At 42.8% G+C, this 22,406-nt stretch overlaps 2 protein-coding genes across 5 annotated transcripts in view; both read right to left on the reverse strand.

Annotated features, from left to right (window-relative positions):
• Positions 1-234: 234 nt before the first annotated feature.
• Positions 235-22,406, reverse strand: part of PLEKHF2 (pleckstrin homology and FYVE domain containing 2) — a 49,198-nt gene continuing 27,026 nt past the window's right edge. For 3 of the 4 annotated variants that reach the window (XM_073330529.1, XM_073330527.1, XM_073330530.1), the window contains one exon: positions 235-5,971. In XM_073330529.1, coding sequence (XP_073186630.1) covers positions 5,208-5,957 — 750 coding nt within the window. In that variant the 5' untranslated portion in view covers positions 5,958-5,971 and the 3' untranslated portion in view covers positions 235-5,207. The remainder of the gene's footprint in view (positions 5,972-22,406) is intronic. The other variant, XM_073330526.1, reaches the window with a different exon arrangement.
• On the reverse strand, positions 19,223-21,200 carry LOC140906493 (uncharacterized). The gene is made up of 2 exons (XM_073330525.1): positions 20,559-21,200; positions 19,223-19,987 (listed from the first exon to the last, which is right to left on the reverse strand). Exons 1-2 carry the CDS (start codon positions 20,956-20,958, stop codon positions 19,446-19,448), a joined length of 942 nt encoding a protein of 313 aa, XP_073186626.1. The 5' UTR covers positions 20,959-21,200; the 3' UTR covers positions 19,223-19,445.

The following is a 22,406-nucleotide window of genomic DNA, read 5'->3' on the forward strand; positions in this document are numbered from 1 at the left end:
AAGTTGAACTTACAAATGTAGAATTATGTACAAAAAAACTGCATTCAAAAATAAAACAATGTAAAATTTTAGAGCCTGAAAGTCCACTCAGTTCTACTACTTATTCAGCCAATCACTAAGACAATTGCAGGAGATAATGCTGCCCACTTCTTGTTTACAGTATCACCTGAAAGTGGGAACAGGTGTTCGCATGGCACTGTTGTAGCCAGTGTTGCAAGATATTTACCTGACAAATGCACTAAAGATTCATATGTCCCTTCATGCTTCAACCACCATTCCAGTGGACATGTGTCCATGATGGGTTCTGCTCAACAACAATCCAAAGCAATGCAGACCAATGCATGTTCATTTTCATCATCTGGGTCAGATCCCACCAGCAGAAGGCTGATTTTCTTTTTTGGTGGTTCGGGTTCTGTAGTTTCGCATCGGAGTGTTGCTCTTTTAAGACTTCTGAAAGCATGCTCCACACCTCATCCCTCTCAGATTTTGGAAGGCACTTCAGATTCTTAAACCTTGGGTCAGTTAGAAATCTCACACTGGTACTTTCTTTACATTTTGTGAAATCTACAGTGAAAGTGTTCTTAAAATGAAGACGTGCTGGGTCATCATCCGAGATTGCTAGAACGTGAAATATATGGCAGAATGTGGGTAAAACAGAGCAGGAGACATACAATTCTCCCCACCCCCCATGGAGTTCAGTCACAAATTTAATTAACGTATTATTTTTTTTAAATGAGCATCATCAGCAAGGAAGCACATCTTCTGGAACGGTGGCTGAAGCATGAAGGGACATATGATTGTTTAGCATATCTGGCACGTAAATACCTTGCAATGGCAGCTACAAAAGTGCCATGCAAATGCCTGTTCTCACTTTCTGGTGAGATTGTAAATAAGGCGGCGGCAGCATGATCTCCCGTAAATGTAAACAAACTTGTTTGTCTTAGCAATTGGCTGAACAAGAAGTAGGACTGCGTGGACTTGTAGGCTCTGAAGTTTTACATTGTTTTGTTTTTGAGTGCAGTTATGTAACAAAAAAAAAAACCTACATTTGTAAGTTGCACTTTTATGACAAAGAGATTGCACTACAGTACTTGTATGAGGTGAACTGACAAATACTATTTCTTTTACCATTTTTACAGTGCAAATATTTGTAATAAAAAATAATATACACTTTGATTTCAATTACAACACAGAATACAATGTATATGAAAATGTAGAAAAACATCCAAAATATGTAATAAATTTAAATTGGTATTCTATTGTTTAACGGTGCAATTTAAACTGCGATTAATTTTTTTGAGTTTATCGTGAGTTAACTGCAATTAATCACCACCCCTATTACTTCCTTAGTTTAATAAATCAGTTTTAAATGTAAAAATGTATTGATAAATTTTCTCTTCTGTATCCAGCACTTAAGGTTTTTTTAAAATTAAAATGAGATTTTTGTGCATTAATTGAATCCATCCATAGCTTGACACAAAATCATAAGTAAATATTAATCTAATTCTAGTAAATAAAAAAGTGCATAGTTCACCATTTTCTAACAATATAAAAATTGAGAATCTGAGTAAATGTGTGTTAAACTATATAATTCCTTAAAAAAAAATATGTATAGATACAGTGTATCCTCCTGGTTAGCAAAAAAGCAACAAGTTTAATTATATTTAGTTGCAAATCAACATATTTTAATCATTAACAACTAACAAGAGTCAACCTTTCTTTAGGAAAATACCTGAAGAGTACAAATGCAAAACATGACTACAATCTATTTAAATCAAGGCTTCCTGATATAAATTATTAAAATTGATTTAAACCACCGATTTAAATCAGTGCACCCTGCTGTGTTCATTTCTTGCTTAGTCTTATTTTTAATGTGAATCTAGTTAACTACATAAATCATTTATGAATCCACATTCTGCCTATTCTGATTTCTCTCAATTTTGATCCCCTGTATTACTTGCTCCCCACCAATTTATTAGATTTAGCCACTTCTGAAACTGAACCTACTTGCATTTAATTTACTTAAGGCAGGAAAATAAAGTATGCTATTACCGTGGCCTGGTCTACACTACAAACTTAGGTCAATGAAAGCAGCATTAAGTGGATCTAATAATGTACCTGTCTACACTACCGAGTCCCTTCCGCCGACCTAAGTTACCTGTAAAGTTGACTTCTGTACTGCACCTCTGCGAGAGGTGTAGTGCTTGATTCGACATCCACGGGTCAACCTGGGGATAGTGTAGACACTATGTTGTGTAATTTGAATTAAGTGGCCTCCAGGAGGTGTCCCACAGTGCTCCGCTGTGACTGCTCTGGAGAGCACTTTCAACTTCACTGCACAGCAACCAGGATACACAGGAAATAGCCCCTCTCCTGTTAAAGCCCTGGGAACTTTTGAATTTTAATTTCTTGTCTGATCAGCGTAGAGAGCTCCACTACCCATGTTTACCATGCTACTGCTGTACCCTCTGTCACTCTTGAAGGCCTGTAGTTAAAGAAGAATTAACACATACAGGTTTGAAGCTACACCATATATTTGTAAGTAAAATACGTAGATTTGACCGAAAACAAGATTACAAGTCACGTATTGAGCCCTTTGAATAATCTGAAAGTACAAGACAATTTATACCCATTAAAAAAATTATTTGAAACACCACAATGGAATATGCATATTACCAAAACATTTTTATGTTCTCTAAGAGCTTTGACTGTATACATTAGTTTCAGATGAAACAATGATTTTTCCCCTTTTAGATGTCAGTTTGGTTACAGCTTCAGGAATCAGTGCAGCATGGTACAAATTTTGTTAACAGGTAATGATGGATTCGGGTAGGTGCAAGAACATTCTGCAGAAATAACTTAGGAAGAAATGTAAATGTTTCCTCCCAGAAAAAAAATAAAAGTGCTGAAGACATATGTGCAACTTACAAACATACTGGAAAGATATACAAAGGATGGAATTCTGAAACAAGACAAGTGAATATTAATCTTGTACCACAGCTTAAGAAAAGAAAACTAAATTATACTGTTAATCATTAGCACAGATATTTACACAAAGTCTATGAATTAGGTTTCTATAGAAAAACTAAGCTAATTAAATTTAGCCTCCATTTCTGAAACAGAAATATTATTGCATAAGCACAAAGGTAAGATTTGTTGCCTGAAAATACTCTCTCAGAACAGAACATTTTTTCTCAGTTCTGCAAGTCATTGTTTCCTATGACTCAAGGTATGAGTACACTGATTTATTTCAGCAATCCTTTTAAGCACACTCCCCCATTTATTGCTTATCAGGTAATATTAAAGAGTGCCCCTGTTCCGTAGAACCTAATTACAGAAAGTGTTTTCCCCCTTTCAATGTTTATTTTAAAGCACATCAAATTTTTTACTTCCATGCTTTTCAAAGAAAATAGCAACTCTTTGTTCAATTTAAAATTACAGCAATTCTTATGTTAATTGCACTCTTTAGCTAGTTAGATACTGAATTGAGAATTATTGCTTTACATTGTAATTTTGCTAAAAACAGAGTTACAATGTACAGATTGGGAGACTAGTGCAATATGCAGCATTGACTGTTTATTCAATAAATACTTTTAACCCAATTATTGCCAGCCAAGGCAAACAGTGCAGAAATTGTCACTTAATAAACATCTATATATAAATTTAACAATCATGTTTCTTTTATAAAATCAGTTGCTACTATATTCCCATACAATTATTTCAGAGGTTTTTTCACATAAAAATTGACTATTATAAAAATAAAGAAATGTCAACATGTTTAGGACTTTACAAATCTTCACAAAACTAACTTTTACATTTATATAGGAATATCACGCTTCTGTAGAAAAGAACTTGATAAAAGTAAAGTGAACTCTGTTAGAGACATTTTCTGCACTGACCATTTCGTAACTTCGTTACAGTTTTCTTGGTCATGAGTGTGTGTATATATATATATATATACACACACACACATATGTTTAAAAGAAAATAATCTGCATTCCACTTTTAACTTGAGGTCTGTTGTGTATAAAGAAGAGCCATTTTTCCAAATGTGTTCACAGATTGTTGGTCAGAAATTTTTCACACTAGCTTATTTAAAAATAAATTCCAATCTTTACCTAAAAATACCTCCCGCTAATGTGAAATAAACAAATTAGTGTCATATTGGGAAGCAATTCAGAACAACTTAATACATTTCAGGAACAAAATGTTACTTAAACCACCAGTCAAAATTTAACAATGCAATTGCCAATTACTATTTCTGATACCTATAAAATATAAAAATGTAAGAAATCTTAAAACTATTTTGAAGAGAAATGAGATTGTATAACCATGTGGAGAAGATCACACTAAATTTATCCACCAGAGATAATGACCCTGTAATTCGATGCATGCAAGTGAGCCTCTACAACTTCTGTGGAAGCCCACTCAAGTTTGTGGGAATTTGCATGTGTACCAGTGGACTGCCCTCACAGATTAGGTTACATGATTGGGGCCATAGTCACTCACTGCATTGGTGTGAATACATTAATGCACTTTCCAAAACCTTATTTTACCACAGCAATTATTTTCAATAGCACCATCAATTCTCAGATATCTGTGCCATGCAAATCCAGATAGTATGCAACAGGTTTGTTTCTTCCCGAAACAGCACAATCATTACAAGGCACTGCTGGTCATAAATAAATGCAAAACAATTTTTTCCCTAAATTCGTGACATTTGAAGTATGAATATATGTTACGAAATGTCAATTCAATTTATCATTACATAACATGGTTAGAAAAAGCTAATAATTTGATGGAATTAACCAAAATATATTTATCATAGTTTCATGCATGTTTATTATTTTCCCATATAAAAAACAGAAATGATAAAGTATCACTATCAAACAATGTAGCATGGTTGTTAAATAACAAAGAAAGCTACGCTGAATTTTCCAATCTTCAACAACAAGTCTACTCTAGACATAACTCAAGTATAAAAAGTTGGAAAATTTTCTGATATATTTGCAACAGTCTATCCCTGCAGAAGAGTGAAAAGCCTATTGTCTAGAGCATTCATATTGAGGCACATTGTAATTGAAGATACTCAGGCAAATTTTATGGCTAGGATAGAATTTCAGAGGAGTCTAGCTACAGGTTTCCCCAAAAGCAGCTCTTTATGGTTCAAAACACCAATTACAACGCCTGAAAACAGAATTTGGTCCTTAGTCACTGCTATCATCATCGTCGTCATCATCGGATACGTCATTTAAAGGGAACTTAGGTGACTGGTTGTAAGAGTCTGATCTAGTGGGCTGACAAGTAGTCATCTCCCCAGCAGAAAGAAGATCATAACAGAAGTCACAAATCCGCACAGGCTTGGATGACTGACTGGGAAGAAGAAACCTCTTTTCAGAGCAGGGTCCGCATACAACAAAGCCACATTTGCGACAGTGGTGACGACGATTGACAGGTGTAAATTTTGCTTTCTGACAACGCATACAAACAGTAGCTTCTGAGTCAGGTACCCAGACAGCTGCATGTTCATTACTGGGTGTCTTCCCACTTTTGGAAAGCAAATCAGAAACACATTTATTTATGTGGCTCATCCATTCAGACTTCTCTGTTGCAGTGGCAGCATAAACGGCAAAAGATTTTGTTGGTGTCTTGATAAGCCACCCATTCCGTAAGTCCCCCTCATCTTGGATGGAATCAATAGTGACATTTTCCAGTGGAATTATGTGCTGTTTATTGTATTTTTTCTTCTGGATAACAATGTTGCCATAGACAAGAATATCATTGAATAAGAAAAACTGTCTTGCTTTAGGTTTCTTCCTACACAGCTTTGTTAACACTCCTTCTCCAATCAGAACACGACCAGGAATGGTCAAAGGTTGACCAGCTGCTCCAAAACAATTTTCCACTATACTTATTCGTCTAGTATTTGCTTCACTGTTTGCCAAACGATCCACCATCTTTTACAGGTATCCTAAAACAAAAATTAATATTTTGTTAGAAGACAACTGATTCACAAAAGCATTCTATAGTCAAATAATTTAGTAAAACAAATTACTTGAAACAGCTAATAAGACTGATGGCTCTGGGCACTGCTAACTGATGGCACTTTTTTATTCAAATCCTGCTCAGGTCAGTAACAATTAAAAGTTTCTATCAACGGATGACTTTTTAGCAGTCTATTTGAAAGAAAGTTAATCTGTCTAGTTCTCAATGGACAGGCGTCCATAACACAGAAACCACCACCATAAATGACACCAAAAGCAACCTTGTTGATAATATTAGGAGACAGGGTAGGTGACTGAATTACCCTCCTTCTCCCTAGAGGTTGTCCCTTCTCCAGGTATGGATAAATGCCCATTGGTAGACCAGCATAGAAAGACTTGCACAGCCACTCCTGAGCTGTACCTGTTCTCTAGACTATATTTCTGAATGTCTGTCACTATTCGCAAGCTCTAACATTCACAAGTTTGACACAACTGATGGTTTGTTTAGAAACTGAGTTAACACTAACAGGATCACCACAGGACACACTAGCATAAAAACTGTTAATACAGCTAGCCATTATCTTAATTCTTAAGTGTATCTAGCATTGTTATATGTATAGTATATAAGGTGTATATAGTATCTTACACGTATATATAATATTGCTAAGTTTCACTGTACATACATTTCAGTCATGGGCTGAAAATTCTACACGTGCCTACTCCTCACTGTGAAGTTTTTCTTGGCGAGGATAGGTTTCTAAACAATTATCAATTTCCACAGAATTGAAGAGCTCAAAAATGTTTCTAGCCTTTATAGTTGCACAGATATAGTTGTTTTTCAAATATGAACAAAAACAAAACTGTTGCAATGGTGTTTTCATGCATCTGCAGATAGTTTTTCAGTGCTTCTGTTGTTCAGAGCTTTGCCAACAGGCAGAAAAAAGGAAGTGAAAGACTGATTAGCTTCACAGTTGCTATTCAAAACCTTAAAGTCCACAGTAAACTTTCAAGAATTATGTCTTTTTGCTGATGCTTGGGAGAGATCTTAACAAAAGCAAGTATTCGAGTTCTATACAGAGAAGACCTACCTCCTCAAAACAGGCGGAGAGTGAAGACCTGTTTTCCTCCCACCTTTCCTCACAACAAAGAGGCACTGAAGGGGGAGAACAGAAAGCCCCTCTTCTCTTTCAGCTGCTAAAAGGTGGTTGGGTAGAAGTTTATGGACACCAACTAGCCAGAGAGTAATATAAAAAAATGGAGCCCCACTTCCCTAAATTGGGCTCAAAGACAGTATACCAGCAGAAGTCTTAGCTTCTGTGGGCTGGGCTTTTCACCAGAGTACTACTCCTGGTTCTCAAGGGCAGCGGGGCACTCATACTACAGCAACAAGCTCCAGAGGAAGCCAATAAATAAAAGGTACATGACAAGAGAGGTTTCTTAGGTTTTGTTTACATTTGTCACAGGCTTTTTTAATCCCTCAGTGAGCCATTTATGAGGTTTAAACACTGCAGTAACTGCTCTTATGGCATCTCTGGGCTAGTCTATACTAGCATCGCTACAGCTTCTGGTGAGGATGTTCTCTGGCCACAGGAGAGAGCTCTTCTGTCAGCATAATAAACCCACCTCCCCGAGAGGCGGTAGCTATGTCAGCAGAAGCAGCTCTCTCACCGACATAGTGCTGTCCACACCAGCACTTAGGTTGATGTAACTTGTGTCGCTCAGGGGACGGCTTATTCACATCCCGACTAACCTGCGGTGTAGACAACTCCTTAGTTCCTGGATAGTGGAACTCCTACAATTCCACTGTATCTCACATTATTTTGAGCCCATAAATGCTTGAGACATTAAAATGAAATATTTCAGTACCTGTTTAAATTGTCCTAGTTGGGTAAACTTGAATAAACAAAAAGTGAAGAATTATTCATATTCAAAGAATCCAAACATCCTGCCTGAATTACTGTGTGGCATGCACCTATACTCCACAAAGACCATTCTTGTTCAGTATTAAATTCCACCTACAGTTATTCATTTTAGCCACACCACCCAGATATACGTTCCACTAGATGTCCTAAATCTAAGGAGTAAGTACACCTCTAACTATCACAAGAAGAATTCAAAATGTAACTCATGTTTCAAACTAAGTAATCAGCATTACAACTGTCAGCATGAAGATCATTTACTTTCTAGAGAAGTAGTAGCAACAATAAGTAATAGGATTGTTTGCTGCCTGACACTACCTTGCTTGCTGCCTGACTATACCCTGCCTGACAGCTAGTATTGGGGAGGTGATGCAAATGAGGTTTGACAATAAATCTGTTATGATTGTTAGCTGCTGTTTGAGGATCAAAATCACTAGTCCAGATTGTTGACTGTTGAAGAACAGGATAAATTTCTTGTTTGTGTAAGAGTTAGTTGTGTAACCACTCTTGCTTAATGGTATGCTTGTAATAAGCAGCCTTTTGTGAATGATTAGATGCCAAAGCTGAGGCATGTTCATTCCAGCAGCCATTTATAATTAAATTTACAAAGCAACAGAAGTTAGTCACAGATTTGGTCCAAAAGGTATCTACTGAGTTCACAGACAAACATTACTAAAAGCATACAGCCAATTGGGCACAAAATAAACTATGAAAATATATAGAACAAAACTTGATTCTTCTATACATTTCACAGTTTGTGCCCAGGTGGCTGCATGCTTTTACTAACCCACTGAAGAACACGGCATAGCTTCCCTGATCCGATCCAGAAAGAGTAAAGCAGATCTGTAAAAAGTACTTTGTTCAGCAAATTTTTGGGGTAAAAGTTTAGTAGGATAGCTTCAAGGTGAGTCGAAGAGAAAATTCTAACCAGGGTAATTAAAGATAAAAAACAATTTAAGATGTATGGGTTCCAGTGACTCCACCTATAGCTTGTTATTAAACCACAAGTTACTGGGCTCAGTGCAGGAAGTTTTATGGCCTGTGTTATGCAGGGCAGCAGACTAGCTCTGGTGCCGCTTTGAGTTGGCATGTCCTGGTTTGTGGGAAGCAGCTTGCTTCTGATGAGCTGGCCCAAACAACTCTCTAACCTCTCTAAGTGGGAGGGTTCAAGAAAGCCTCCAAGCTCATTCCAACTCAAAATGGCACCAGGCCATGCCATAACAGATGCAAAACCTGCCGACATATGTCCACCGCTACAATGATCAACACCCCCACAAAAGACCTTTCAAGATCCATGGGTGCTACTTATGCCTATTGCAACATGTGGTGAGCCTCATCCAGTGCACTAGAGGCCCCAGCAACAACTAAGTGGGTGAAACCAAACAATCACTACACTCTTGATTGAATTTACATAGGAAAATGATAAAAGACAAACACCACATCACCTGTGGGTGAACACTTCACAAAGCGATCACTCTATATCTGGCCTACAGTCCTCATCCTCAAAGAAAACTTTCAAAAGACAACCCTGGAAGCTTACATTCATACTCTGATAGACGCTATCCACTAACTCCCTGTTTTTGTCCTGTGACTGGAGATGTGTTAACAAGACGCTCTACCTTCAATGGTCTCTTACAATGTGAACAAACTACTTATGCTGAACAGTCTTTTCCACCTTGCATTTTGTTGTGACATGCAGCCAACTTCTACAGGTTTTAAGAACTCATTCAAAACATTTCTAACCTTTACAGTCAAGAATTTTCCTAACATGAAGCGATGTAGGGGGAATCTACAGACAGATATCTTCAATGTCTCTGATACTGCTAAGAGCTTTCACAGGAAGAAGCAGACTGAAAACAAGACAGTGGTTTCTTGAAGCCTTCCATAAGTGCCAAATACAACCTTTTGGGCTTGTCTATAGTTAAGAATTATATCATATTAAACCATGACCTTGAGCAGTCTTGAGAATTAAAAACGTTGTGACAATTTAGCACTCAGTAATGTTAAACAGAAGGACCCCCATTTTCACCAAATGCTAAGCAGCGTTTAAGTGTTGTGTCAATTTCTAAATGTTGTCCAGGTCATGCTCTAACCGGATGCAATTTCTCTGTAAATTTACAGGTGAAAGCCAACTTAACATAACCTGTTTATAACAGATATAAAAAAAGTGTCCACAAACAAAAGTCACTGGTTTAACTAAGGGCTTGTCTACACTGGCACTTTACAGTGCAGCAACTTTCTCACTCAGGAGTGTGAAAAAACACACCCCTGAGCACTGCAAGTTTCAGCACTGTAACGTGCCAGTGTAGACAGTGCACCAGTGTTAGGAGCCACGCTCCCAGCGCTGGTAGCTACACCCCTCGTGGAGATTTTTTTTTTTAGAGCTCTCTCCCAGCGCTATGCCGCAACTACACAAGCCACACTAAAAGACATGCCCTAAGATGATTTAAGTTAAACCAGCCCAACTTCAGGGCATGGCTATACTTGCAGATGTAGAGCACGTCGAGTTAAACCAGCCTTCGTAGAGTGCAGTAGGGAAAGCGCTGCAATCTGTCCACACTGACAACTACAAGCGCACTGGCATGGCCACATTAGCAGCTCTTGCAATGGCCACAGAGAGCAGTACATTGTGGTAGCTATCCCAGCATGCAAGTGGCTGCAACACGCTTTTCAAATGGGGGTGGGGTGGAATGGAGTGTGACAGGAAGTGTGTTGTGTGTATATGGGGGGAAGAGAGAGTGGGTTTTTGGGGGGCTGATAGCATGTCAGCATGCTGTCTTGTAAGTTCAGACAGCTGCAGATCCCTCCCCGGCTCTCTCTCACACACAGCATTCCACACTAATGGCTTGCTTTGTCTCGGAGCAGATAAGCACGATGGCTGTCAGAAACGGAACTTTCAAAGGGCATATCCGCATTCCTGCAGCAATTCCAAAACAATGACAACAGTGGCCACTTGACTTAAGGGGATGATGGGACATTTCCGGAGAGTGATCAGAGCGAAGTAATGCACCCCGTTCACACTGATGCCTGGGCGTTTCAGCCAAGGCACACCAAGCGCTAATCTTCTCGCGGAGGTGGAGTACCAGGAGCGCTCTAGCTGTGGAGTCAGAGCACTCTACCTGCCTTGCCAGTGTGGACGGGGAGTGAGTGGGCTGCTTTAATGCGCTCTAACTCGCAAGTGTAGCCAAGCGCTTAGATAACACCAAAGACAGATAAAGAGTCCCCATAGTTAATACGCCACAAGTGACACAAAGGGAAACAAAACAACACTTACAAGCCTCCTGCAGAGAGGCAGAGTTCCCAGCCAGTACAGAGCCTTCATATTCAGTTGCTATGCTTCCCTCCATATAGCTTCTGGGGGTGGGGGTAGGGGGAGTGTTGGGGGCTGAAAGGAATGCACATGCTGCATTCCAGCTATTCCCATCACTACAGCTGGTTGCTAATTCTCAACTTCTCTTTAGCTCCCTCTTCTGGATTGTCCCAAATCACTCTGTGGGGATGGGGAGCCATCCTGTGTTCCCACAAGACCTATCCTACCCTCCATGAAGCTCCCACAGTCCAGCAGGGAAGCAGGCATTCAAACAACCAGAGTTGTTCTTTCCTCTGCAATCGCACAGAAGGCCAACAGGGAGCTCAGAACACTCCCAGCTCATGCCAGGCAACATAACAAATGAAATTCAATGCAAAGTAATGTACATTGGAGGGAAAATTTTATCATCTTAGGGTATTATAAATTACTATGACCTCAGGAAAGGGACAGAGGCATCATAGTACCAAGCTCAACAAAGACCTCTGCTCAGTGTGCAACTGTAGTTAAAAAAAAAAACAAAAAAAAAACATTAAGTTGCAAAAAGAATGGGATGGTGAATAATATGGAGAAGGCTTTTATATAAGTCAATGGTGGGGTCTCATCTGGAATCCTATGTGCAATACTGGTCACTCAATCTCAAAAAAGGATATTGCAGAACTACCAGGGGTTCAAAGAAGGTTTACAAAAACAATGGAGGGCAAGGAAAAAAAACGCAAGACCAAAAGGATTGGAATGTTACTTTGGAAGGGAGATGTAGATATGAAAAGTATATAAAATAATGAATGGTATAAAGAGACAGTTCTCCCCATTTCAAACACAAAAATAAGGATATATAAATTAAATTAAAAGACTGGAAATTAAAACCAATAAAAGGAAATACTTTTTCATACAATGTATAATAAATCTGTGGAATTCGCTGCCACAAGAAGTTGTTGAGGCCAAGAACTTTCAAGATTAAAAACGGATTGGATAATTTTATGGGTATCAAGAATATCCATAAAAGTCATAATCAAAGTGTTGCATAAGAGATATTAAACCTTATGCTTCAGGTCTTAAGCCAATATCCAACTATGAAAGAAGAGGATCAAACCTGATGTGGAGTACAGATTATCACATATCTACCTACTCTGGGGTTCTTACACCTTCCTCTTAAGCATTTGAAGTTGGCCACTACAGAAGAGAAATGCTAGACTAGATGGACCTGGGCTCTGATCAAGGATGGAAAGTCCTATGTTCTTGGGGAAGTAGTGGAGACAGTTGGACATGGTACCACCAACTTCTTTCCACAGCAACAGGGATGATTAAAATACTTCAGTTTAAAATTTGCAGTTTAAAACTTTCATAATCAAATAAATTTTATTAAGAGTCCCTGTGGTGGATCAAAATGTTGAGCCTCAAGCAAGACAGGCGAGACAGCTGTTTAAATATCTCATGTATAAACTTGGTTTGTAATTCATTTCATGCTCCAACGCTTGGGACTCTTCACCTTTAATTCAACTGATCTACATTTGCAACTTTAATTAAAGCTTTTCGTGGGAATTCAAGCAAGAGGCCAAGTATACCAAAACAAAAAGCAAGTTTGTCTAGAGAATCAGTTGACAAGTGATACTAAATGCACCATAATACATAAATCAAGATAAACAGGAGTACTAGTGTGTTAGCCATCACATTATATGAAAAATGGCTCAATATACTGAATACAATAGAATTAAAGGCAGAAGTTCTGTTGCTGTGAAAGTCAAGGAACATTTTGAATCTTGACATACTGTGTTTATCATAGTCCAAACCAATTCTTATCTACAACAGTACTCTGAGCCATCGTAGCATTTCACTATATTCTTACCTTGGTGCAATAATGTTGCTCTTGAACAACATACTATAAATAATCCCTTCAACAGGGAAAAAAAAGGCAATGTATTTTAAATCTCTTTAGAAAATACTCTAAGTCATTCAGACTTACAGATCTATTTTTATTTTACAAAATGACTGGCCACAAATTCTGCATAATTCAAACCTCCTCTCTTGCTCCTAACCCATATGGTAACAATTACTGAACACAAATGCAATCAACCCACATTTTGCTACGCATCCATTCCTGAACACTCCTGTGAAACAAGTACTCCATACTAGCACTAGCTGAATTCACTGTACATGATTACTCCTGGGGGAATTATGTGCTACTGCATATGCACAGAACTTATGTCCCTCACAGATTTCTTTGTTTCCACCCCCGAAAAAATGACTTTCTGATGAGGAAGCAAAGGAAAGCCACAAGAGCAATCATGTGACCCTCCTCAGCAGTATGTATCGGGTGCCCAGAGCAGCTGGCAGAGAGGTAAATCATTGTGGGGCAGGGGTTGGGACTGGGGAAGACCCAGCTGGTGGTTCCTACCCTCTGCTGGGCTCAGCTGCTAGTCCCAGCTGGGCTGAAGAGGATGGGACTTCCTCTTCCCCTACACATCATTTGGGGCTGTGTAAGACCCACCTCCAGATTTCTCCCCCAGCAGTAGCAAGCTCTGCAAACCCCTGCCTCACCCCTGGTGCTTCCTGCACCCATCACTCCTCAGTTGCAAGGGGAGGGATCACTGTACAGGGAGCTGCTCCCCCATCTACCCAACCCCTGTGCATCCAGACCCCCTCGTACTCAGATCCTCCTGCCGAGCCTCATGCCCCCACTTCTGCACCCTCCCTGACAAGTCCCACTCCGCCTGCACCTGGACCACCCCAACGAGCCACCCAAAGCCAGATCCCCAAACTACTGAGCCCTAACCACCTTCACCTGGACCCCCCTGCAGAGTCCCATTACCGCTGCACCCAAAACCCCGCAACAAGCCCCTGTGATTTCAGGTCCCCCACTGAGCCGCCCCACACAGAACCCTCTCAATTCACACTAAACCCGTCCACACTTGGATCCTGCCTTGCTGAGCCTGCCTGTCCATACCTGGTGCACCTGGCACAGAGGGGCAGGCCCCTAGGGTGTTTCTGGGGCAGGCCCAGTCCTTGTGCTGTGTCACGATTGGGTGAAGCCTCACCGCTGAGTCCGTGTCCTGGGGAGGGGGGAAGCTGCACAGTGATCTCCCACCTCTGTGCAGCCAGTGGCCTATGCTCCCCAATGCCATGCTGGAGCCTCCACATTTATCTGACAAATAACATTTGCTGAATTTTGCAGAAGGCTCTCAGTGGTAACATGATGAGACAATAACACTGATTTTACTTGATGCTCCTTGAGTGCATTAAGTCAATTACCTCCTCCCTACAGGCCTTTTTGAAGAATGTAAAATAGATAAATTATTAACAGACTGCAAAAATACTTTATCAGATCTTCACACACACCTTTTAAGACCATTTCTAATTGAAGATTCTGAGCAAAGGCTTCATATTATTGAGGTTACTTGTATTATTATGACTTCTTTAAGTTAGTATCTTGCTGTAATATGTAAATTTCACTACATTAAACACTACACAACAAGCTACATGGTCTCTGTGTATATAATGTCTTCTGCAGTTTCCACAGTATGCATCCGATGAAGTGAGCTGTAGCTCACGAAAGCTCATGCTCAAATAAATTGGTTAGTCTCTAAGGTGCCACAAGTCCTCCTTTTCTTTTTGCGAATACAGACTAACACGGCTGTTACTCTGAAACATATGATTTAAGCAGTTCCCCCTCTTTACACACATTAGATTTCATACAGAAATTTGAGTTCAATAATAACTGAACTGCGAACCATTGCTGCTTTTGTGCCGCAAGATAGCTTTGATAGCTACTATATACTAGAACTTAGTATTTTCATTTCTCCATCTCAATGTCCCAAAAGGTTAAATCAGTCAATTAAACAGGCAACAAATATTGTCAATATAGTGCATGTTCATCCTTAAGTATACATTTAAACAAGAAATTGAAGTTTAATTCTGTCAAGCAAGAGTCAAAAACAAATAGCAGAAAACTCAGGCTTGTCTCTCTATTGATCTATATAGCATCCTGCTGTTTAACGTCTGGTTTTAGCCTTAACTCTAATTTGCTGATAGTCACGATGGCCATTTCTACATTAGCATTTTCATAAAGCCTCCTACCACTGTATTACCATCTTTGCAGCTCTCTAGGAGCCATACTCAGGCTGTATCTACAATTAACAGTTGGGGGTGGTGGGAATGATGAAGAACAAGGATATTGTATCCTGACAATTGAAGCTGCACACAGCTCTGCACAGAGCATTTCTTTATCTTGGCCCCAATGTACTGTGAGTCATGAATGGAGTAACAAAAGGCAAAGAGATTTAATTTGAACTCTTTGGTAATCTTACTACATTGCCAATTCTCCAATTCCTCCTTACTTCCTGCCCTGGTCAAGGAAAACTCTTCCTATTCTATTTCAGGGCCCTTCCACAAGCTATCCAGTGCTCTCCATTTATATCCCTGCTTTAATGAGCTCCTGGCCACCCCCAATTTTGGTTGCCTTAGCCCTGGTCTACACTACGAGTTTAGGTCGAATTTAGCAGCATTAGATCGATTTAACCCCACACCCGTCCACACGATGAAGCCATTTACTTCAACTTAAAGGGCTCTTAAAATCGATTTCTGTACTCCTCTCCCGATGAGGGGATTAGCACTGAAATCGACCTTGCCGGGTTGAATTTGGGGTAGTGTGGTTGCAATTCTACAGGATTGGCCGCCGGGAGCTATCCCAGAGTGCTCCATTGTGACCGCTCTGGACAGCGCTCTCAACTCAGATGCATTGGCCAGGTAGACAGGAAAAGGCCCGCGAACTTTTGAATCTCATTTCCTGTTTGGCCAGCGTGGCAAGCTGCAGGTGAGTGCAAATCTCATCAGCAGAGGTGACCATGATGGAGTCCCAGAGTAGCAAAACAGCTCCAGCATGGACCAAACGGGAGGTACAGGATCTAATCGCTGTATGGGGAGACGAATCTGTGCTATCAGAACTCTGTTCCAAAAGATGAAATGCCAAAATATTTGAAAAAAAATCTCCCAGGGCATGAAGGACAGAGGCTACAACAGGGACCTGCAGCAGTGCCACATGAAACGTAAGGAGCTCAGGCAAGCCGACCAAAAAACCAGAGAGGGAAACAGCCGCTCGGGGTCAGAACCCCAAACATGCCACTTCTATGATGAGCTGCATGTTATTCTAGGGGGTGCAGCCATCACTACCCTCCACCCCCTGTGCTTTGACTCCGTAAATAAATTATCACACAACAGGGATGCGCATTTTGGGGATGAGGAAGATGAGGAGGAGGAGGCTGAAGATAGCTCACAGCAAGCAAGTGGAGAAACCGTTTTCCCCGAGAGCCAGGAACTGTTTCTCACCCTGGATCTGGAGCCAGTACCCCGCAACCCACCCAAGGTGGGTTCCCGGACCCGCCAGGCGGAGAAGGGACCTCTGTGAGTGTACCTTTGTAAATATAATACATGGTTTAAAAGCAAGAGTGTTTAATGATTAATTTGTGGCCAGTGCAGCTACTGGAAAAGTCTGTTAACGTGTCTGGGGATGGAGCGGAAATCCTCCAGGGACATCTCCATAAAGCTCTCCTGGATGTACTCCCAAAGCCTTTGCAAAAGGTTTCTGGGGAGGGCAACCTTATTCCGTCCTCCGTGGTAGGACACTTTACGACTCCAGGCCAGTAGCACTTAGTCTGGCATCATTGCATAACAAAGCATGGCAGTGTATGGTCCCGGTGTTTGCTGGAATTCAAGCAACATCCGTTCTTTATCTCTCTGTGTTATCCTCAGGAGAGTGATATCATTCATGGTCACCTGGTTGAAATAGGGGAATTTTATTAAGGGGACATTCAGAGGTGGCCATTCCTGCTGGGCAGTTTGCCTATGGCTGAACAGAAATCTTCTCTGCTTTTAGCCACGAGGTGGGGGGAGGGGTGAAGCAATCACCCCAGAGAATTGTGTGTGGGTATGTCTACACTACGAAATTAGGTCGAATTTCTAGAAGTCGGTTTTTTTGAAATCGGTTTTATATATTCGAGTGTGTGTGTCCCCACAGAAAATGCTCTAAGTGCATTAAGTGCATTAACTCGGCGGAGCGCTTCCACAGTACCGAGGCAAGCGTCGACTTCCGGAGCGTTGCACTGTGGGTAGCTATCCCACAGTTCCCGCAGTCTCCGCTGCCCATTGGAATTCTGGGTTGATATCCCAATGCCTGATGGGGCTAAAACATTGTCGCGGGTGGTTCTGGGTACATATCGTCAGGACCCCGTTCCCACCCTCCCTCCCCCCGTGAAAGCAAGGGCAGACAATCATTTCGCGCCTTTTTTCTCTGCTGCCAGCCAAAGATGTAAAGGATAGATGGAGTGGGTCAGAACAAGAAATAGACCAGATTTGTTTTGTACTCATTTTCCTCCTCCCCTGTCTAGATCACACTGCAGTCAGTCACAGAGAAGGCGCAGCGAGGTTAATCTAGCCATGTATCAATCAGAGGCCAGGCTAACCTCCTTGTTCCAATAACAACGATAACTTTGGTGCACCATTTCTTATTGGAACCCTCCGTGCAGTCCTGCCTGAAATACTCCTTGATGTACAGGCACACCCTTTGTTGATTTTAGCTCCCTGAAGCCAACCCTGTAAGCCGTGTCGTCAGTCGCCCCTCCCTCCGTCAGAGCAACGGCAGACAATCGTTCCGCGCCTTTTTTCTGTGCGGACGCCATACCAAGGCAAGCATGGAGGCCGCTGAGCTCATTTTGGCAATTAGGAGCACATCAACCACCACACGCATTATCCAGCAGTATATGCAGCACCAGAACATGGCAACGCGATACCGGGCGAGGAGGCGACGTCAGCGCGGTCCCGTGAGTGATCAGGACATGGACACAGATTTCTCTGAAAGCATGGGCCCTGCCAATGCATGCATCATGGTGCTAATGGGGCAGGTTCATGCTGTGGAACGCCGATTTTGGGCTCGAGAAACAAGCACAGACTGGTGGGACCGCATAGTGTTGCAGGTCTGGGACGATTCCCAGTGGCTGCGAAACTTTCGCATGCGTAAGGGCACTTTCATGGAACTTTGTGACTTGCTTTCCCCTGCCCTGAAGCGCATGAATACCAGGATGAGAGCAGCCCTCACAGTTGAGAAGCGAGTGGCGATAGCCCTGTGGAAGCTTGCAACACCAGACAGCTACCGGTCAGTTGGGAATCAATTTGGAGTGGGCAAATCTACTGTGGGGGCTGCTGTGATGCAAGTAGCCCACGCAATCAAAGATCTGCTGATATCAAGGGTAGTGACCCTGGGAAATGTGCAGGTCATAGTGGATGGCTTTGCTGCAATGGGATTCCCTAACTGTGGTGGGGCTATAGACGGAACCCATATCCCTATCTTGGCACCAGAGCACCAAGCCAGCGAGTACATAAACCGCAAGGGGTACTTTTCGATAGTGCTGCAAGCTCTGGTGGATCACAAGGGACGTTTCACCAACATCAACGTGGGATGGCCGGGAAAGGTGCATGACGCTCGCATCTTCAGGAACTCTGGTCTGTTTCAAAAGCTGCAGGAAGGGACTTTCTTCCCAGACCAGAAAATAACTGTTGGGGATGTTGAAATGCCTATATGTATCCTTGGGGACCCAGCCTACCCCTTAATGCCATGGCTCATGAAGCCGTACACAGGCAGCCTGGACAGTGGTCAGGAGCTGTTCAACTACAGGCTGAGCAAGTGCAGAATGGTGGTAGAATGTGCATTTGGACGTTTAAAGGCGCGCTGGCGCAGTTTACTGACTCGCTTAGACCTCAGCGAAACCAATATTCCCACTGTTATTACTGCTTGCTGTGTGCTCCACAATATCTGTGAGAGTAAGGGGGAGACGTTTATGGCGGGGTGGGAGGCTGAGGCAAATCGCCTAGCTGCTGGTTACGCGCAGCCAGACACCAGGGCGGTTAGAAGAGCTCAGGAGGGCGCGATACGCATCAGAGAAGCTTTGAAAACCAGTTTCATGACTGGCCAGGCTACAGTGTGAAAGTTCTGTTTGTTTCTCCTTGATGAAACCCCCCGCCCCTTGGTTCACTCTACTTCCCTGTAAGCTAACCACCCTCCCCTCCTCCCTTTAATCACCGCTTGCAGAGGCAATAAAGTCATTGCTGCTTCACAGTCATGCATTCGTTATTCATTCATCACACAAATAGGGAGATGACTACCAAGGTATCCCAGGAGGGGTGGTGGAGGAGGGAAGGAAAATGCCACACAGCACATTAAGCACAGCACTTTAAAAGTTTACAACTTTAAAATTTATTGAATGACAGCCTTCTTTTTTTTGGGCAATCCTCTGTTGTGGAGTGGCTGGTTGGCCGGAGGCCCCCCCACCGCGTTCTTGGGCGTCTGGGTGTGGAGGCTATGGAACTTGGGGAGGAGGGCGGTTGGTTACAGAGGGGCAGCAGTGGCAGTCTGTGCTCCAGCTGCCTTTGCTGCAGCTCAACCATACACTGGAGCATTCTGGTTTGGTCCTGCAGCAGCCTCAGCATTGAATCCTGCCTCCTCTCATCACGCTGCCGCCACATTTGAGCTTCAGCCCTGTCTTCAGCCCACCACTTACTCTCTTCAGCCCGCCACTTACTCTCTTCAGCCCGCCACCTCTCCTCCCGGTCATTTTGTGCTTTCCTGCACTCTGACATTATTTGCCTCCACGCATTCGTCTGTGCTCTGTCAGTGTGGGAGGACAGCATGAGCTCGGAGAACATTTCATCGCGAGTGCGTTTTTTTTTCTTTCTAAGCTTCACTAGCCTCTGGGAAGGAGAAGATCCTGTGATCATTGAAACACATGCAGCTGGTGGAGAAAAAAAAGGGACAGCGGTATTTAAAAAGACACATTTTATAAAACAGTCGCTACACTCTTTCAGGGTAAACCTTGCTGTTAACATTACATACATAGCACATGTGCTTTCGTTACAAGGTCGCATTTTGCCTCCTCCCACCGCGTGACTACCCCCTCAACCTTCCCCCCTCCCTGTGGCTAACAGCGGGGAACATTTCTGTTCAGCCACAGGCAAACAGCCCAGCAGGAATGGGCTATACTGAGTGTCCCTGAAGAAAAGCACCCTATTTCAACCAGGTGACCATGAATTATATCTCACTCTCCTGAGGATAACACCGAGAGAGAAAGAACGGATTTTGGTTGAATGCCAGCAAACATACACTGCAATGCTTTGTTCTACAGTGACTCCCGAGTATGTGTTACTGGCCTGGAGTGATAAAGTGTCCTACCATGAAGCCCTCCCCAGAAACCTTTTGCAAAGGCTTTAGGACTACATCTAGGAGAACCGCAAATGCCAGGGCAAAGTAATCCTTTCACATGCTTGCTTTTAAACCATGTATAGCATTTTAAAAGGTACACTCACCAGAGGTCCCTTCTCCGCCTGCTGGGTCCAGGAGGCAGCCTTGGGTGGGTTCGGGGGGTACTGGCTCCAGGTCTAGGGTGAGAAACAGTTCCTGGCTGTCGGGAAAACCGGTTTCTCCGCTTGCTTGCTGTGAGCTATCTACAACCTCCTCATCATCTTCTTCGTCCCCAAAACCTGCTTCCGTATTGCCTCCATCTCCATTGAAGGAGTCAAACAACACGGCTGGGGTAGTGGTGGCTGAACCCCCTAAAATGGCATGCAGCTCATCATAGAAGCGGCATGTTTGGGGCTCTGACCCAGAGCGGCTGTTCGCCTCTCTGGTTTTCTGGTAGGCTTGCCTCAGCTCCTTAAGTTTCACGCGGCACTGCTTCGGGTCCCTGTTATGGCCTCTGTCCTTCATGCCCTGGGAGATTTTCACAAAGGTTTTGGCATTTCAAAAACTGGAACGGAGTTCTGATAGCACGGATTCCTCTCCCCAAACAGCGATCAGATCCCGTACCTCCCGTTCGGTCCATGCTGGAGCTCTTTTGCGATTCTGGGACTCCATCATGGTCACCTGTGCTGATGAGCTCTGCATGGTCACCTGCAGCTTGCCACGCTGGCCAAACAGGAAATGAGATTCAAAAGTTCGCGGTTCTTTTCCTGTCTACCTGGCCAGTGCATCTGAGTTGAGAGTGCTGTCCAGAGCGGTCAGAATGGAGCACTCTGGGATAGCTCCCGGAGGCCAATACCATCAAATTGTGTCCACAGTACCCCAAATTCGAGCTGGGAACGTCGATTTAAGTGCTAATCCACTTGTCAGGGGTGGAGTAAGGAAATCGATTTTAAGAGCCCTTTAAGTCGAAATAAAGGACTTCACTGTGTGGACGGGTGCAGGTTTAAATCGATTTAACGTTGCTAAATTCGACCTAAAGTCCTAGTGTAGACCAGGGCTGTGTGTGTGTGGGGGGGGTTAGTTGGGTTTGTGCTGCACGTTAACTCGAAAACCGCAGCCCCTCCTTTTAAATTGCCAACCCATTTTAAATGGCCAACCCAACAACTGTTTGGTATGGGAAATGAGGGCGCTGCTGTTTGAAACCATTCCCACATGTTATGTAGGTTAAAGAAGCCAAAAGACTGGCTTACCATAGCTGCCTGCAAGCCGAATTCTGTTGCCCACTGGCCCTGCATGTGTGATCTCTCACACCAAACTGACAGACCCTCAATATAAGAGGCAAAATGCGACCTTGTACCGAATGCACACGTGCTATGTAATGTTAACAGCAGGGTTCACCCTGAAAAACTCTACCCATTGTTCTCTAAAATGTGTCTTTTTAACTATTACTCTCCCTTTTTTTTTTTCCTACCGCAGCTGCAAATGTTTCAACGCTCACACTATCATCTCCTTCCCAGAGGCTAGCGAAGATTAGAAGGCGGAAAAAAAAAACCACACTCGCGATGAAATGTTCTCTGAGATCATGCAGTCCTCCCACACTGAAAGAACCCAGCAGAATGCATGGAGGCAGACAATGTTAGAGTCCAGGAAAGCACAATATAAACATGAAGACAGGTGGTGGGTTGAAGATAATAAGTGGCGTGTTGAAGATGATAGGTAGCGTCAGCTTGCTGACGGAAGGCAGGAGTCAATGCTGAGGCTGCTGGAGGATCAAACAGATATGCTCCGGCATATGGCTGAGGTGCAGGAAAGGCAGCATGAGCATAGACCGCCGCTACAGCCCCTGTGTAACCGCCCTCCACCCCAAATTCCATAGCCTCCTCACCCAGATGCCCAAGAACTCTGTGGGGGGGCCTCCGGGCACCCAACCACTCCACCCCAGAGGACCGCCCAAGCAACAGAAAGCTGGCATT

The sequence above is a fragment of the Lepidochelys kempii genome, chromosome 2, assembly GCF_965140265.1.
Source record: "Lepidochelys kempii isolate rLepKem1 chromosome 2, rLepKem1.hap2, whole genome shotgun sequence".
In the NCBI taxonomy this organism is placed as follows: Eukaryota; Metazoa; Chordata; order Testudines; family Cheloniidae; genus Lepidochelys; species Lepidochelys kempii.

Excerpts from the sequence above, each read along its gene's own strand:
- LOC140906493 (XM_073330525.1), bottom strand. The coding sequence starts at position 20,958 with ATGAAGGACAGAGGCCATAACAGGGACCCGAAGCAGTGCCGCGTGAAA. Across the intron at positions 19,988-20,558 it reads AGGCGGAGAAGGGACCTCTG|CTGCATGTGTTTCAATGATC; the intron begins GTGAGTGTACCT and ends TTTCTCCACCAG.